Source organism: Bubalus kerabau, chromosome 15 (genome assembly GCF_029407905.1).
Source record: "Bubalus kerabau isolate K-KA32 ecotype Philippines breed swamp buffalo chromosome 15, PCC_UOA_SB_1v2, whole genome shotgun sequence".
Lineage (NCBI taxonomy): Eukaryota > Metazoa > Chordata > Mammalia > Artiodactyla > Bovidae > Bubalus > Bubalus kerabau.
In genome coordinates this window covers 47,353,196-47,369,127 of record NC_073638.1, presented here as the reverse complement: position 1 = coordinate 47,369,127, position 15,932 = coordinate 47,353,196, and the positions used below count along the sequence as shown (strand labels likewise).

At 37.4% G+C, this 15,932-nt stretch overlaps 2 protein-coding genes across 2 annotated transcripts; one reads left to right on the top strand and one right to left on the bottom strand.

The window, feature by feature from the left end:
* The first annotated feature begins 1,722 nt into the window (after positions 1 to 1,722).
* Positions 1,723 to 2,706, top strand: LOC129628152 (olfactory receptor 52E4-like). Its single transcript, XM_055547579.1, has one exon. It carries the CDS (start codon positions 1,723 to 1,725, stop codon positions 2,659 to 2,661), a length of 939 nt encoding a protein of 312 aa, XP_055403554.1. The 3' UTR covers positions 2,662 to 2,706.
* Positions 2,707 to 12,316: 9,610 nt separating this feature from the next.
* LOC129628151 (olfactory receptor 52E4-like) lies at positions 12,317 to 13,258 on the bottom strand. The gene has a single exon (XM_055547578.1). It carries the CDS (start codon positions 13,256 to 13,258, stop codon positions 12,317 to 12,319), a length of 942 nt encoding a protein of 313 aa, XP_055403553.1.
* Positions 13,259 to 15,932: the final 2,674 nt, after the last annotated feature.

The window sequence follows — 15,932 nt, the reverse complement described above, 5'->3', positions numbered from 1 at the left end:
TAGCACAATTCTAGAAGATTTGGCATGCGTACTCCAGAAGGCCTGGACTCCTGCTCACAGAACTCAGTACCATGTTTACAAGCCACGGCATTAGCATTTTTATGTTCATTATTATTCCAGGCTATATCATACATTCTAATTATATCATCTTCCTTCTGTTTTTGTAAATCAAAGCCAACAGCTTTTATGAGTTTAATGCTGCTAGACCAAATTTAGGGATAGAGTCTGTGGAACTGGGTAAAGTGGACACTAATAATGAAGGTGGTAACCATAGACCTCATGGTACAAAAATACAGTCACAGGAGGATTAACTTTTTTTTTTTTTTTTTTTTTCAGAAGAGGGACCTTCTAGACCCTAGGGATTAATGGCTCTGTGTGAGATGGGTTTGGGGTTGGGACTAATTGCAGCAGAAGTATAAATTTTCTCTATAGTTATGACAATTATATAAAGTCAGATGGGGAGATATTGCTGTATGTAATCTGATCCTGAAAGGATCATGCATACGAATCACGGACATGGCTAATGCAGGTGGTGCTGCTCAAGGCTGGGCTCTAGGAGTAAGGAATTGCCAGACATGAGGGACATGAGTTGTGACAAATATTGACAAACAATGATCCCCTGAATAGGACTGGAGCTGTAAGAAACAGAAAAGCATAAGGTAGGTGTTGCCGGAATATTTTTGGTAGGATAGGGTAAAGTCTTCCACTTTGTTTTTTGTCAATCTCAGTTTTTCTTAAAATCATAGACAAAAAAAGGATATTTTAAAATAAGGCACAATTTTTTCCCCCTGTCCAGAATTTTTAGTCAATTTCTACAGATGTTTCAATAGAAAGTTTGATTAAAAAAAAAAAGAAAAAAGAAAACGTTGAATGTAATGACTTTCTTGGTCTGTCCATCTTGAGTGAGTCTCGCTTAGCTGAGGTGTTCAGAGAACCTCCCAAGCAGAGATACCCCTAGCTCCAATTTGCCACACCAGCCACTTTTAACAGAAGAAGAAAATAAAACAAGGAGGGAGGATTCAATTTCTTCTTTACTACTCATCACAAACCTGCTTCTTCATCCCCCAGAGAGTGTTACTGAGTTTCCTAAAGCCATTATTTCATAGCCTTATGAAAGAACAATTATCACTGCTTTCAGCTTACACTCTGCAGCTCTAAAAATTTTTCTTTCTAGAATTAAAACTCAAGTATCATCCCATGTCAAAGGTCTTTGATGTTCATTACTAACATTAAGCTGAATCATCTCATACTGCATTCATGTAACCTCTTATATGTCACTTTGCTAGAGAGGACTTTCTTCGTGATAAATTTAAAATGACACCAGCTTCATCTACTTGTCATGTTTTGTTTAATTTCAAAGCACTTATTTTTCTACCATCTACGTGCTGTACATGTGTATATATAAATATATATGTGCATTATATATATACATATATGTATACACGTATACATGTACATATCTGTTGTTTTTTGACTACTGTCTCATTTCTGAACTAGTAATATTATGAAAACAAAGACTTTGCTTTCTACACTTAGCAAAATTATTGTTTTTGAAGATGTGAATGAATCCATACTTTAAAAGCTAGCATATAATCTCCTTCACAATTTCCTACTGATCAGTGCTCACAATTTATTATATTCTTTTCTTTCAGATGGTTTGACTTTTTAAATTATTTGATCATTTTTTTGTCTTCTCTGGGATTCCAAGAGAACAGGGAGAAGATGTTCCCCTCAAATGCCACTGACTTCCACCCCTCCTCTTTCCTCCTGCTGGGAGTACCAGGCCTTGAAGAGATGCACGTTTGGATTGGATTTCCTTTTTGTTCTGTATATTTGATTGCCCTTGTGGGGAACAACATTATCCTGTTTGTGATCAAGAATACGCAAAGTCTTCATCAGCCCATGTTTTACTTCTTGGCTATGTTAGCCTGCACTGACCTGGGTCTGTCTACATCCACCATCCCTAAGATGTTGGGCATATTCTGGTTTAATTTAAAGGAAATCAGCTTTGGGGCTTGTGTCACTCAGATGTTCTTCATTCATATATTCACTGCTATGGAGACTGTCGTGCTGGTTGCCATGGCCTTTGACCGCTATGTTGCCATCTGCAATCCTTTGCGGTATAGTCTGATTCTCACTAACAGAACTATTGGTTTCATCCTCATTGTGGTGTTTGGTGTTAATTTCATTTTGGTTATCCCTCTGGTGTTTCTCATCTTGAGGCTTCCCTTCTGTGGACACCATATAATCCCCCACACTTACTGTGAGCACATGGGAATTGCTCGACTTGCCTGTGCCAACATAAAGGTGAACATAATATTTGGATTGATTCTCATATCCATGGTACTTGTTGATGTGGTTCTGATTGTCATCTCCTACATGAGAATACTCCAAGCTGTCTTCAGCCTTCCTTCTCGGGAGGCCAGACGAAAAGCCCTTAATACCTGTGGCTCCCATATCTGTGTTATTCTAGTCTTCTTCACTCCAGCATTTTTCTCCTTCATGACCCACCGGTTTGGCAGGAATGTCCCCATATACGTTCATATTCTCCTGGCTAATCTATATGTTGTTGTTCCACCTGCCCTTAATCCTGTTATTTATGGAGTGAGGACTAAGCAGATTCGGGAGAGGGTTTCAAGCATCTTTTTGAGAAAAGGCTGATGCAAGGTGTCTCAGAGATATTTGTTTTAGTCTAGGGAAAGGAGACTGTGTTTCTCAACTACAGAATCTTGGGACAGAAAAAAAGACTTTGACCTTAGTATTATTTCATTCATAATGAAATGTGATTAAGGCTCATAGAGCTCCAGGAATACTGCCTATAGAGAAGCCAAGGGTCTTTTAAGTGGCCCCAATTTTAGGGTAGTGACCTAGAAAACAGATTGCTCCACTGGGTGGTGCAGTATTCATTTCAGGAGACTGCTAAAGGTCGGTCTATCAAAATAGTTCCGGCATGCAGATTTGGACGTGATTCAAACTGTTCACGTAGTCAGTGGCCCCAGAAAAAGCATTTGTTTGAGTACCTGTGCTTCTTAAGGACAGCACAGAATCTTTGTAACCTACTACTTATATCAAACTATGTGGCACTGCCAACAACTCATAAGAAGCCTTCATGCCACTGCTAGTCAGTAACTTTCAGAGTTCGTCATTTATTCACATCTGGTACTATAAATTAGTTTCTAGTTTTAATACTAATCAAGTCATGTAATATGCATCCTTTGTGGTGGCTTATTTTATTCAAAATTATATCTATGAGACGAATTCATGTGATTGCATATAGTGAAACTTGTTACTTTCTATTGTCATATAGCATTCCATTTTATGAATGTACCAAATTTAATTATCCATTCTGAATGGGCATCTAGGCTTTATCCTATTTTTGGTTATTTTCAATAAAGTTGTTATAAATATTTCTCTGCATGTTGTTTGGGAGACACTTTCAGGCAGTTATAACTTCTAAGGGTATGACTTCTGAGTGATTATTTTTGTATTAATAGAAAGTTCCAGTTTTCCAGAACTATACATCATTTTACATTTTTAGCAGTTATGTATCAGCCGATTGCTGTGCATCCTCACCAGCACTATTTCTTTTTAATGTATGCTTGTGGGTGGATGTGGATGTTACCGTTTTGTTACCATTATGTTGGATATGTGATACATTAATATACATTTTCTTGGTCATTCATGGTGTCTTAAAAACTATGGCTATTTGCCATTTGGATGTTTTATTTAGAACACTTTGTAAAATCTGTGCTCATTTTTGTAGAATTTTTTCCAGTGACATCATGAAAGTTCTTTTTATGGCCTGTATTTGAGTTCTTTCTCTGATATGTATAGCCTGCAGGTATCTTCTCCTGCTATGTGATCTAGCTTTTAACCCTTTATGTGGTGTTGTTTTGAGAAATTCAAGTTGTCATGTTCAATGTAGTTCAATTTATAAATATTTTTCAATAAAGCTATAGCTCTTTAGTCTTGTTGAAGAAATTTCTGCTGAACTCAATAACATGAAGATATTCTCTTATGTTACCTTCAATATGGGCTTCCCTGGTGGCTCAGTGGTAAAGAATCTGCCTGCCAATGCAGGAGACACAAGTTCAATTCCAGGATTGGAAAGATCTCCTGGAGAAGGAAATGTCAACCCATTCCAGTATTTTTGCCTTGAAAATCCCATGGACAGAGGAGCCTGTTGGGCTATGGTCCATGGGGTCTCAAAAGAGTTGGCCATCACTTAGTGACTGAAAAACAACAACACCTTCGATATGCTTTATTATTTTACTTTTACATTTAGCTCTATGATCCATCTAGAATTGATTTTTGTGTCTGATGTGAAATTAGGACCAAGTTTGCTATGCTGCTGCGTTGCTTCAGTCGTGTCCGACTCTGTGCGACCCCATAGACGGCAGCCCACTAGACTTCCCGTCCCTGGGATTCTCCAGGCAAGAACACTGGAGTGGGTTGCCATTTCCTTCTCCAATGCATGAAAGTGAAAAGTGAAAGTGAAGTCGCTCAGTCGTGCCTGACTGTAGCGACCCCATGGGCTGCAGCCTACCAGGCTCCTCCATCCATGAGATTTTCTAGGCAAAAGTACTGGAGTGGGGTGCCATTGCCTTCTCCAAGTTTGCTATAAGACATCCCAATTAATCCTGAACCATTTATTGAAAAGTCCATCTTTTCTGCACTGTGTTTCAGGACACTTTGGGGGTAAATCAGATTCTACTATAGAGATAGGTCTATTTCTTGATTTACTCATCCACTTTTCTATCCATGTGCCAATACTATATGATATAAATTAATTTTATAATAGTAAATATAGGTTTCTGGTAAGGCCTATATGGCTTTCCCAGGTGGCACTAGCAGTAAAGAAACTGCCTGCCAATGCAGGAGACATAAGAGAAAAGGGCTTGATCCCTGGTAGGGAAGATCCCCTGCAGGAGGGCATGGCAAACCACTTCAGTATTCTTGCCTGGAGAATCCCATGGGCAGAGGAGCCTAACAGGCTACAGCAAATAGGGTTGCAAGAACTCAGAAACAACTGAAATGACTTAACACATATGCACACACAGCACAAGGCCTATATCTCATATCTAGGAGTTCAGATCAAAACAGATGAATATTCCAGATATCAAGCCACATTGCAGATAAGTAGGCCTATCGAAGCATAAAAACAAAATGACCAGTGGAAAAAGCTTGAAATCTTTCCAGATTTTTATTGCAGAGGGTTATGAAAACTACTGAAGTTAACTGAATGGGAAATGAGAAAGACTAGGAAAAGAAAAAATCATTACTCAGTTCAGTTCAGTTCAGTTGCTCAGTCATGTCCAACTCTTTGCAACCCCATGGACTGCAGCACCAGGCTTCCCTGTCTATCACCAACTCCCAGAACTTGCTCAAATTCATGTCCATCAAATCAGTGATGCCATCCAACCATCTCATCCTCTGTCGTCCCCTTCTCCTCTTGCTTTCAATCTTTTCCAGTATCAGGATCTTTTCTAATGAGCCATTTCTTAGCATCAGATGGCCAAAGTATTGGAATTTCAGCTTCAGCATCAGTCCTTCCATTGAATATTCAGGAATGATTTCCTTTAGGATGGACTGGTTGGATCTCCTTGCTGTCCAAGGAACTCTCAACAGTCTTCTCCAATACCACAGTTCAATAGCATCAATTCGTCAGTGCTCAGCTTTCTTTATGTCCAACTCTCACATCCATACATGACTACTGGAAAAAAACAGTAGAAACCCAGCTTTGACTAGACAGACCTTTGTTGGCAAAGTCTCTGCTTTTTAATATGCTGTCTAGATTAGCCATAGCTTTTCTTCCAATTAGCAAGCACCTTTTAATCTCATAGCTGCAGTCACCATCTGCAGTGATTTTGGAGCCCCAAATATAAAGTCTCTCACTGTTTCCATTGTTTCTCTATTTGCCATGAAGTGATGGGACCAGATGCCATGATCTTAGTTTTCTGAATGTTGAGTTTTAAACCAAATTTTTCACTCTCCTCTTTCACTTCCAACAAGACGCTCTTTAGTTCTTCACTTTCTGCCATAAGGGTGATGTCATTTGCATATCTGAGGTTATTGATATTTCTCCTGGCAATCTTGATTCCAGCTTGTGCTTCATCCAGCCTGGCATTTCGCATGATGCGTTCTGCATGTAAGTTAAATAAGCAGGATGACAATACACAGCCTTGATGTACTCCTTTCCCTATTTGGAACCAGTCTGTTTTTTCATGTTTGGTTCTAACTGTTGCTTCTTGACCTGAATACAGAATCCTCAGGAGGCAGGTCAGGTGGTCTGGTATTCCCATCTCTTTAAAAACTTGTTTAAAAATAAAATAAAAAAAATGCCAAAAAAAAAATAAAAATAAAAAAAAATAAAAACTTTCCACAGTTTGTTGTGATCCACACAATCAAAGGCTTTGGTGTAGTTAATAAAGCATAAGTAGATGTTTTTGTGGAATTTTCTTGCTTTCTTGATGACCCAACAGATATTGGCAATTTGATTTCTCATTCCTTTGCCTTTTCTGCATAGCTGGTGGAAATGAAATGGTACAGCCACTTTGGAAGACATTTGGTAGTCTTATAAAATTAAATGCAGTATTACCATATAATCCATAAATCAGTCATGCTTGCTGATATTTACCCAAAGGAGTAGAAAACTATATTCATAGAAAAGCTTACATTCAGATGTTTACAGAAAGTTTATTCATAATTGCCAAATTTTGGAAACAACCAAGGTGTCCTTCAATGGATGAAAGATGCTGTGGTACATCTAAATAACAGATTATTGGCTAGCATTGAAAGAAGTGAGCTATTAGGCCATGAAAAAAAACATGGGGGAAATTTAAAAGCATATAACTAAGAGAAAGAAGTCAATATAAAATGGCTTCATACCATATAGTTCCAACTATATGACATCTTGGAAAAGGTATGGCAACAGTAAGAAGGCCAGTGGTTTCCATAAGTTGAGGGCTAGGAAAGGAGTGAACAGCACAGGAGCACAGAGGATTTGTAGGGCAGGGAAAGACCCTGTATGATACTGCAGTGGTGAATATATGTCATTATACAATTGTCCAAACTCATGAAGAATACCAGTACTAAGAGTGAATCTTAATGTAAACTCCACTCACTCTGGGTAATAATGATGTGTCAAAATAGGTTCATCAGTGGTAGCAAATGTTATTAGTTTGGTGAGTGATGTTTAATGGAGGAGACTATGCCTATGTGGGGACAGAGGATATAAGAAAAATCTCTGTATCTTCCACTCAATTTTTTCATGAATCTAAAACTTCTCCAAAAAATATGGTTTACAAGGAACTAATGTATAACTTGGGGAACTATACTTTCAATATTTTGTAGTAACATATAAGGGAAGAGAATCTGAAAAAAATAGATATATTGATACATGTTTATATAACTGAATCACCTTACTATACACCTGAAACTAAGACGACATTGTAGATCAACTATACTTTAAATTAAATAAATAATAGACTACTAAAAATACAGTTCTTGTGTTATTATTTTAACTTGTTAAAATATAGTAAGCAATTCTTTGGAATATTATTACCAGTTGCTTTTCTTTTCTCCAATTGGATATGAAAAGTTTTATTTTTATTTCTTCTGTATTATTTATTTATTTTTGTTTTAGAAAATACCATAAAAGGTGACAACAAATATGCATAGCAAAGTCTAGTCTCCAGGTACAACCAGTAAGGATTTAAAGATCAAATTGATGATCTAGAATAGGATGTTGTACCAGAACTTTCCAAATGCCTACAAAGATACATATTAACACATTAAATATTAACCCTCTAAGTATGTTCAGTGGATACATTTATTTATTTATAATTATTTATTTACATTTAAATATTTTTGTATCATAATATTAAATATGTATATACATTTTAGGAAATATATCCAGTGTCTAGTAATATTTATGATGACGGTATTTATGAAAATGGAATTATTCATTGTGCTTTAGTTAGTGCTCATTAATTTTGCACCATCTTGTGTTCTTATTTTTAGTTCATCTCTTGATTAACCAAAGTATGCCAAATAGGTGTTGTAAAACTCATGAAGTATTGTATATTAAAAGGTTGTTTTCCCTTATGCCATTATGTTAGAAAATTAAAATCTTGTAGATTCAACAGCTTGTTTTCAGTTTGAAGCTATTACAGATAAAGCTTCTATGAATATCTGTATGCAGCCATTTTTTTTGGTTAAAAAATTTTTTTCTTTAATTTCTTTTGGGTAAACACATAGGACATATATTGTTTGGGTCATATGATAGGCATATGTTAAACAATATTTTTAAAACTACAAAGCTGTTTTCCAAAGTCTTCCATTTTACATCAAGGTAGCAGGGGCTTCCCTGGTGGCACTAGTGGTAAAGAACCCACCTACCAATGCAAGAGACATAAGAGACTTTGGTTTGATCCCTGGGTCTAGAAGATCCCCTGCAGGAGGATGTGGCCATCCACTCCAGTACTTTTGCCTGGAGAATCACCATGGACAGAGGAGCTTGGCGGGCTGCAGTCCATGGGATCACAAAAAGTCAGAAATGACTGAGCGATTTAGCACACATGCACAGCAATATATGAGAGCTCTGGTTGCTTCACATCCTTGCTAATATTTGGTATAGCTAGTCTTTTTAATTTTAACAATTTTGATTATAAACGTATCTTGTGTGGCTTCAATTTGCATTTCCCTAATGACCAGTGGTAGTGAGCACATTTTCATTTGCTTATTGAGCATTCGTAATCTTTCTGTGAAATAGTTATTAAAACTTTATCTTCATTATTAAAATTGAGCTGTCTTTTTATTATCGGCCTGAAAAAGTTCTTCATACAGCCTGCATGCAAATCCATTGTCTGATATATATGTTGCAAGTACTTTCTCTTAGTCTGGAGCTTGCATTTTTAATTTTCTTAGTAGTATATTGTGAAAAAATATATATCTATATATATTTTATAAAGTCCATACAGTCAGAAAGGTACTTTTGGAAGTCAGATAACCATTGAAATTTTAACACAGGCCCATCCACATTGGCCCACTCGGTCTCTTAAATTCTTTTGTAGTTTTTTCCAGAATGCATAATTGGAATAGATACACTTAGCAGCTGGCAGAACTTCTTCAAGGAAGGTCAGTCTTTTCTTCTATCTAGGGCTTCAATTGATTCAATGATGTCCATCCATACTTTGGAGATCCCAGATTTCTCTATGCAAACAATAAGGTTTAAAAGATTCTCAGTAAATATGTGCCCTCAGCTTGGGTAAAACTATCGGCTTCCCAGGTGGCAAGGTGGTAAAGAATCTGCCTGCCAATGCAGCAGATGCAGGAGACATAGGCTCGGTCCCTGCATTGGAAAGATCCCCTGGAGAAGGAAATGGCAACCTTCTTTGGTATTCTTGCCTGGAAAAGTCTGTGTACAGAGGAGCCTTGTGAGCTAACATTAACCATGGGGTTGCAAAGAGTCAGACACGACTGAGCACACATACACAAGTTGTCTGAACATTTTCTAGTGATACACAACAAAGATGAAGTTCATTATATACAATTGATAAAGCATCCCAGGAGTTGTGCTTAAACATTTTCAATTTCTTTTTTTATTATTTTAAATTTATTTATTTTAATTGGAGGCTAATTACTTTACAATATTGTATTGGTTCTGGAACACATCAACATGAATCCACCACAGGCGTACACATGTTCCCCATCCTGAACGTCCCTCCCACCTCCCTCCCCATACCATCCCTCCGGGTCATCCCAGTGCATCAGTCCCAAGCATCCTGTATCGAACCTGGACTGGCAACTCGTTTCATATATGATATTATCCATGTTTCAATGCCATTCCCCCAAATCATCCCACCCTCTCCCTCTCCCACAGAGTCCAAAAGACTGTTCTATACATCAGTGTCTCTTTTGCTGTCTCACATACAGGGTTATGGTTACCATCTTTCTGAATTCCATATATATGCATTAGTATACTGTATTGGTATTTTTCTTTCTGGCTTACTTCACTCTGTATAATAGGCTCCAGTTTCATCCACCTCATTAGAACTGATTCAAATGTATTCTTTTTAATGGCTGAGTAATACTCCATTGTGTATATGTACCACTGCTTTCTTCTCCATTCATCTGCTGATGGACATCTAGGTTGCTTCCATGCCCTGGCTATTATAAACAGTGCTGCAGTGAACATTGGGGTACATGTGTCTCTTTCAATTCTGGTTTCCTTGGTGTCTATGCCCAGCAGTGGGATTGCTGGATCATAAGGCAGTTCTATTTCCAGTTTTTTAAGGAATCTCCACACTGTGCTCCATAGTGGCTGTACTAGTTTGCATTCCCACCAACAGTGTAAGAGGGTTCCCTTTTCTCCACACCCTCTCCAGCATTTATTGCTTGTAGACTTTTGGATCGCAGCCATTCTAACTGGCATGAAATGGTATCTCACTGTGGTCTTGATTTGCATTTCTCTGATAATGAGTGATGTTGAGCATCTTTTCATGTGTTTGTTAGCCATCTGTGTGTCTTCTTTGGAGAAATGTCTATTTAGTTCTTTGGCCCATTTTTTTAATTGGGTCATTTATTTTTCTGGAATTGAGCTTCGGAAGTTGCTTATATATTTTTGAGATTAGTTATTTGTCAGTTGCTTCATTTGCTATTATTTTCTCCCCTTCTAAAGGCTGTCTTTTCACCTTGCTTATAATTTGTTGTGCAGAAGCTTTTAATTTTAATTAGGGTTAGGGTTAGTATGTTTGCCTGCTATATCTGTTTATTTCTACTGCTGCACTTTATTTACGTTGATCTTAATTACAGCCTAAAATGAGTGTATCCTGTAAAGTCTTATAAGCCCTTTGAGTTGTTTTACTTCTGTGTAATTGCTTCAGTTGCTATAACGAAGCATGAAATTGAATAAAAAAATTATACCTATGTTGTTTGTTGATTTTTTTTCTACCTTATGATTATGTTTTCATGGGAACCAACTCTACCATGGAAGCAAAAAGGTCTGTGTTCAGATTCTTTGATTAGTTTTCCTGGAACTCATATCTTGCAGCACTGTCTCGTTAGACCCATTACAGCTAAGACAGTTCTTGGCAGCACAGCACTCCTCTATCATATAATCAATGAATTCTGTATAGACAGACTATTTAATACTACTTGAGTTGCATTGAGACTTAATTCTCAAAAGCTGATTTTAATATCTGTTACAGAAATAAATTACACCTAACTATTTAACAATAAAACTTAAATTTTGTCTAGGGACTAATAATTGCTCTGTAAATTTATCTCCAATTTGATACTGCGTATAAATAAGGAGAAGACAATGGCACCCCACTCCAGTACTCTTGCCTGGAAAATCCCAGGGACAGGGGAGCCTGGTGGGCTGTAGTCCATGGGGTCGCTAAGAGTCAGACACACTGAGCGACTTCACTTTCACTTTTCACTTTCATGCATTGGAGAAGGAAATGGCAGCCCACTCCAGTGTTCTTGCCTGGAGAATCCCAGGGACGGGGGAGCCTGGTGGGCTGCCATCTATGGGGTCGCACAGAGTCAGAGACGACTGAAGCGACTTAGCAGCATAAATAAGGAAATACTGATAGCTTACAGTAAATGATGTCAGATTCATGATCTCCGAAGAAGATTTAGCTTCAGGACCAGGGACCAAGTTTGATCACTCAAGAGCTTTTGTGTATCAGAGTTTTATTAAAGTAAGGAAAGGGATGAGAAAGCTTCTGACATAGACATCAGAAGGGGAAAAGAGAATGTCCCCCTCGCTAGTGTTAGCAAGGGAGTTATGTACTTTTTAATTCGTTATTACAATAAATCAAAAGAATGTCTTAAGGCTACAAAGATCTTTCTAGACCCACTCCCATAATTTACATTTTAAGATAACAGGATTAGCCAGAAGGTGTTCAGGAAGGAGAAACTGTCTTCAAGCCGGATACATTGTTGTTATATAATCCTTAATACAGAGTTTAAACTGAGTTGTTTTTTGTGTAATCATCAGTTCCAGGCTTAAAGAAAAAACGTTTTATGTGACTAAGACTAAGGAATGTAAAGGAAAAAAAAAAAAGTTTGTCCTTTCCTCCTCCTTGAGAATTCCAGAGCCCTGTCTCCTCCTTGAGAGCCCCAGACTCCTTTCTCCTCCTTGGGAACCCTGGACGTCTTATCAACCTGCCTAGGATTTAACTCTCTCAATATGATGTTTAATATCATATTCTGTAAAGTATATTCTCCATAAAATCTTAAGGACACGTTAATTTTAAAGGATGGGGGGAAATTATTTTAAGGCTCTTTTGAAATAAAATGTTCAGAGTCAAGCTTTTTTAAAATGAAATACTGTCACCACCTGATTTCGGATCTGCTTGGTTCTCACCCCATAAATAATGGGGTTAAGAGCAGGGGGGATGATCACATATAAATTAGCCAGGAGGATGTGGATATAACGGGGAATATTGTGTCCAAATCGATGAGTCATAAAGGAGAAAAAGGCTGGAGTGAAGAAAGCTAAAATGACACACACGTGGGAACCACAGGTATTGAGAGCTTTGAGTCTGGCCTCCTGGGATGGGAGTCTGAAGACAGCATGTAGAATCTTCACATAGGATATAGCAATCAAAATAACATCCAAAAGTATCATAGAAATAAGTATTAATCCAAACAATATATTGACCTTAATGCTGACACAGGCCAAACGGGCAATGCCCATGTGCTCACAGTAGGTGTGGGGTATAGTATTATGTCCACAGAATGAAAGCCTTAGAAGGAGGGATATAAGTGGAAAAACAAAAACCAAATTTTTTAACATTCCTATTTCCACCATAATACAGGTATTTCTGTTGGTGAGAATTGTGCTATATCGAAGAGGGTGGCAAATGGCAACATAGCGATCAAAAGCCATGGCTACAAGCATGAATGTTTCAAAGCCTGTAAACAGATGTATGAAGAACATTTGAGTTAAGCATCCCCCAAAGGAAATCACACCGAGGTTAAACCAGAAGATGCCTAGCATTTTGGGAATAGTGGCTGTGGACAGGCCCAGGTCTGTGAGAGCCAAGATGGCCAAAAAATAGAACATGGGCTGGTGAAGACTGTGTTCAGTCTGGATGACAAAGAGGATGGTAACATTTCCAAGGAGGGCAATCAGATACACTATACCAAACGGAAAGCCAAGCCAGACTTGCATATTTTCCAGTCCTGGAATTCCCAACAACAGGAAAGATGAGGGGTGAATCCATGAGTTATTGACTGGAGACATATTGGCAAAGGCTTTTGACGATCACGCTCCACTCATTTGAAGGAATATTTTGTTCTACATCAGGCTTCCCAATGCCTCAATATTGCTAATACTGCAGAAGAACGATAAGATATAAGTATGTACACTTTCTCTAGAAATATAGAAGAAAGAGCACATTATTCCACAGACTTCTCTTCCTCTCATTTACTTTCCTTGTTATGTATGGCACGTGAAGGAGAATATTCCTTAAGAAATGAATGGATATTGAGACATTAGACAAGATAATCTAAATTAGTTTTAGTGAGAAATTAGACCAAGTCAGTTAATATAAGATTCTATACTAGGCTCTAACTTTTTGAAATGTTAATTATAAATTGAGAGAAGATACACACATTCTAAGAAGATACATATATCCCACTGATAAATGATTACAATTTGTGAGCATTGGCATTATTATAGATTTCAGAAGCAGCCTTTAAAACCATTTGCTTAACTAGAAATATTACTCTAACATATGCCCTTGGGTGTTTCCAGTTGAAATCAATGAGCTTTTCCCCCCAGTACTTAATATGACATATATTTCTTTCTCAACATGCTATGAAAGTAACATTGACATAGGTACACTACCAGGTGTAAAATAGATAGCTGGTGGGAAGCTGCTGTATAGCACAGGGAGCTCAGCTTCATCCACTGTGATGACCTAGAGGAGTGAGATGGAGAGGCTCAAAAGGGAGGGGATATATGTATACATATTGTTGATTCATGTTATACAGCAGAAACTAACATAACATTGTAAATCAACAGCAGAAACTAACATAACGTTGTAAATCAATTATATTGCAATTTAAAAGTTATTACAAAAAATCTAATCATATATATTTTTTGCTTCTAAATTTGTGTTATTTCTTACTTTTGTCATCAATGTATGAAGACATGTGCTTTATTCTTTGAAATAGAACCTTACCTTATAAGGTCACTGACTTCACAAAATTCAATGCTACAAAATTAATTTTAGATATAAACCATCTCTCTTTTAGCAAGGTTGACTCAGGTTTAAAGCTCTGACAACGCTTCAAGCTCCCCATTTTTCCCTGTTTTCTTGCACCAACAACCTGGGCTTACTTCATTTCTAAAACACCTATATCATTATTATATTGTCATTGTTATAAGAAGGAAGAGAATAATTCTAAAATAATAACATCATACAAGTATTTAAAATTATTTATCTCAATCTCACAGGGAAATTTCAAATAAATTATATTACTTGGTATTCAGACATGGGGAAACAAGACTGATTCTGGTTCCTGAGTAAGTGGATTCTTTTTTTTTTTTAACTGGAGGCTAATTACTTTAAAATATTGTAGTGGTTTTTGCCATACATTGACATGATTCAGCCATGGATGTACATGTGTTCCACATCCTGAACCCCCATCTCACCCCCCTCCCCATCCCATCCCTCAGGGTCATCCCATTGCACCAGTCTTGAGCACCCTGTCTCATGCATCAAACCTGGACTGGCGATTTGTTTCACGTATGGTAATATACATGTTTCAATGCTATTCTCTCAAATCATCCCACCCTTGCCTTCTCCCACAGAGTCCAAAAGTCTGTTCTTTACTGTGTCTCTTTTGCTGTCTCGCATATTGGGTCATCGTTACCGTCTTTCTAAATTCCATATATATCCATTAATATACTGTATTGGTGTTTTTCTTTCTGACTTACTTCAATCTGTATAATAGGCTCCAGTTTCATCCACTTTATTAGAACTGATTCAAATGCATTCTTTTTAATCGCTGAGTAATATTCCATTGTGTGTATGTACCACAACTTTCTTATTCATTCATCTGCCAATGGTCATCCACATTGCTTCCATGTCCTAACTATTGTAAACAGTGCTGCGATGAACATTGGGGTACAAGTGTCTCTTTCAATTCTGGTTTCCTTGGAATTCCTGGGTCATACGGCAGTTCTATTTCCAGTTTTTTAAGGAATCTCCACACTGTTCGTAGTAGCTGTACTCAAATGCAAACTTGAGTTTGCATTCCCACCAACAGTGTAAGAAGGTTCCCTTTTCTCTGAACCCTCTCCAGCATTTATTGTTTGTAGACTTTTTGATAGCAACCATTCTGATTGGTGTGAGATGACAGCTCATTGTGATTTCTTTAGGTCTGAATCGCAGGTGCAAAACAAAACTGCTTTGTTCCAGTCACCCAGCTCTCTGACCTTCTGGTATTCCCAGTGTTCTGCCCAAATGTGCTTATTTTAGAACTAAGTAGTCAGTTCTTCATTCTTTTTCTTGTGCTACATTAACTTTGTGGCTAGCAATCTCCAGTTTCTTCCAATTACTCTTCCTTGTTCTATACTACCTCTTGCAAATTTTAATGTAATTGGTCTAAATACACATTTCTAAAGAAGAGGGAACCAAATATAAGTGTGTTCTTAATTATAATCCGTGAAGGACAGATTCTCGTCTCTCTTTGAAGAGAATGAAATAGTATTAATAATAAGAGACTTGATCTTTTCTTTGAAGCTAAGGAAGTTAGGGGACATCACAGTACACCGTCCCCTTAAGGTTTTAGGAAATCTATGTAGAAGATTCTAAGAATAAAAGAAGCATGATCCTTCAGGAGAAAAGATAGGAAGCTAAAGTCTCTAAATATCTAAATATATCTGTTGTAAGGTATATACATCAAGG

What these genes read in the sequence shown, in the direction of transcription:
- LOC129628152 (XM_055547579.1), top strand. Translation starts at nt 1,723, where the DNA reads ATGTTCCCCTCAAATGCCACTGACTTCCACCCCTCCTCTTTCCTCCTG.
- LOC129628151 (XM_055547578.1), bottom strand. Translation starts at nt 13,258, where the DNA reads ATGTCTCCAGTCAATAACTCATGGATTCACCCCTCATCTTTCCTGTTG.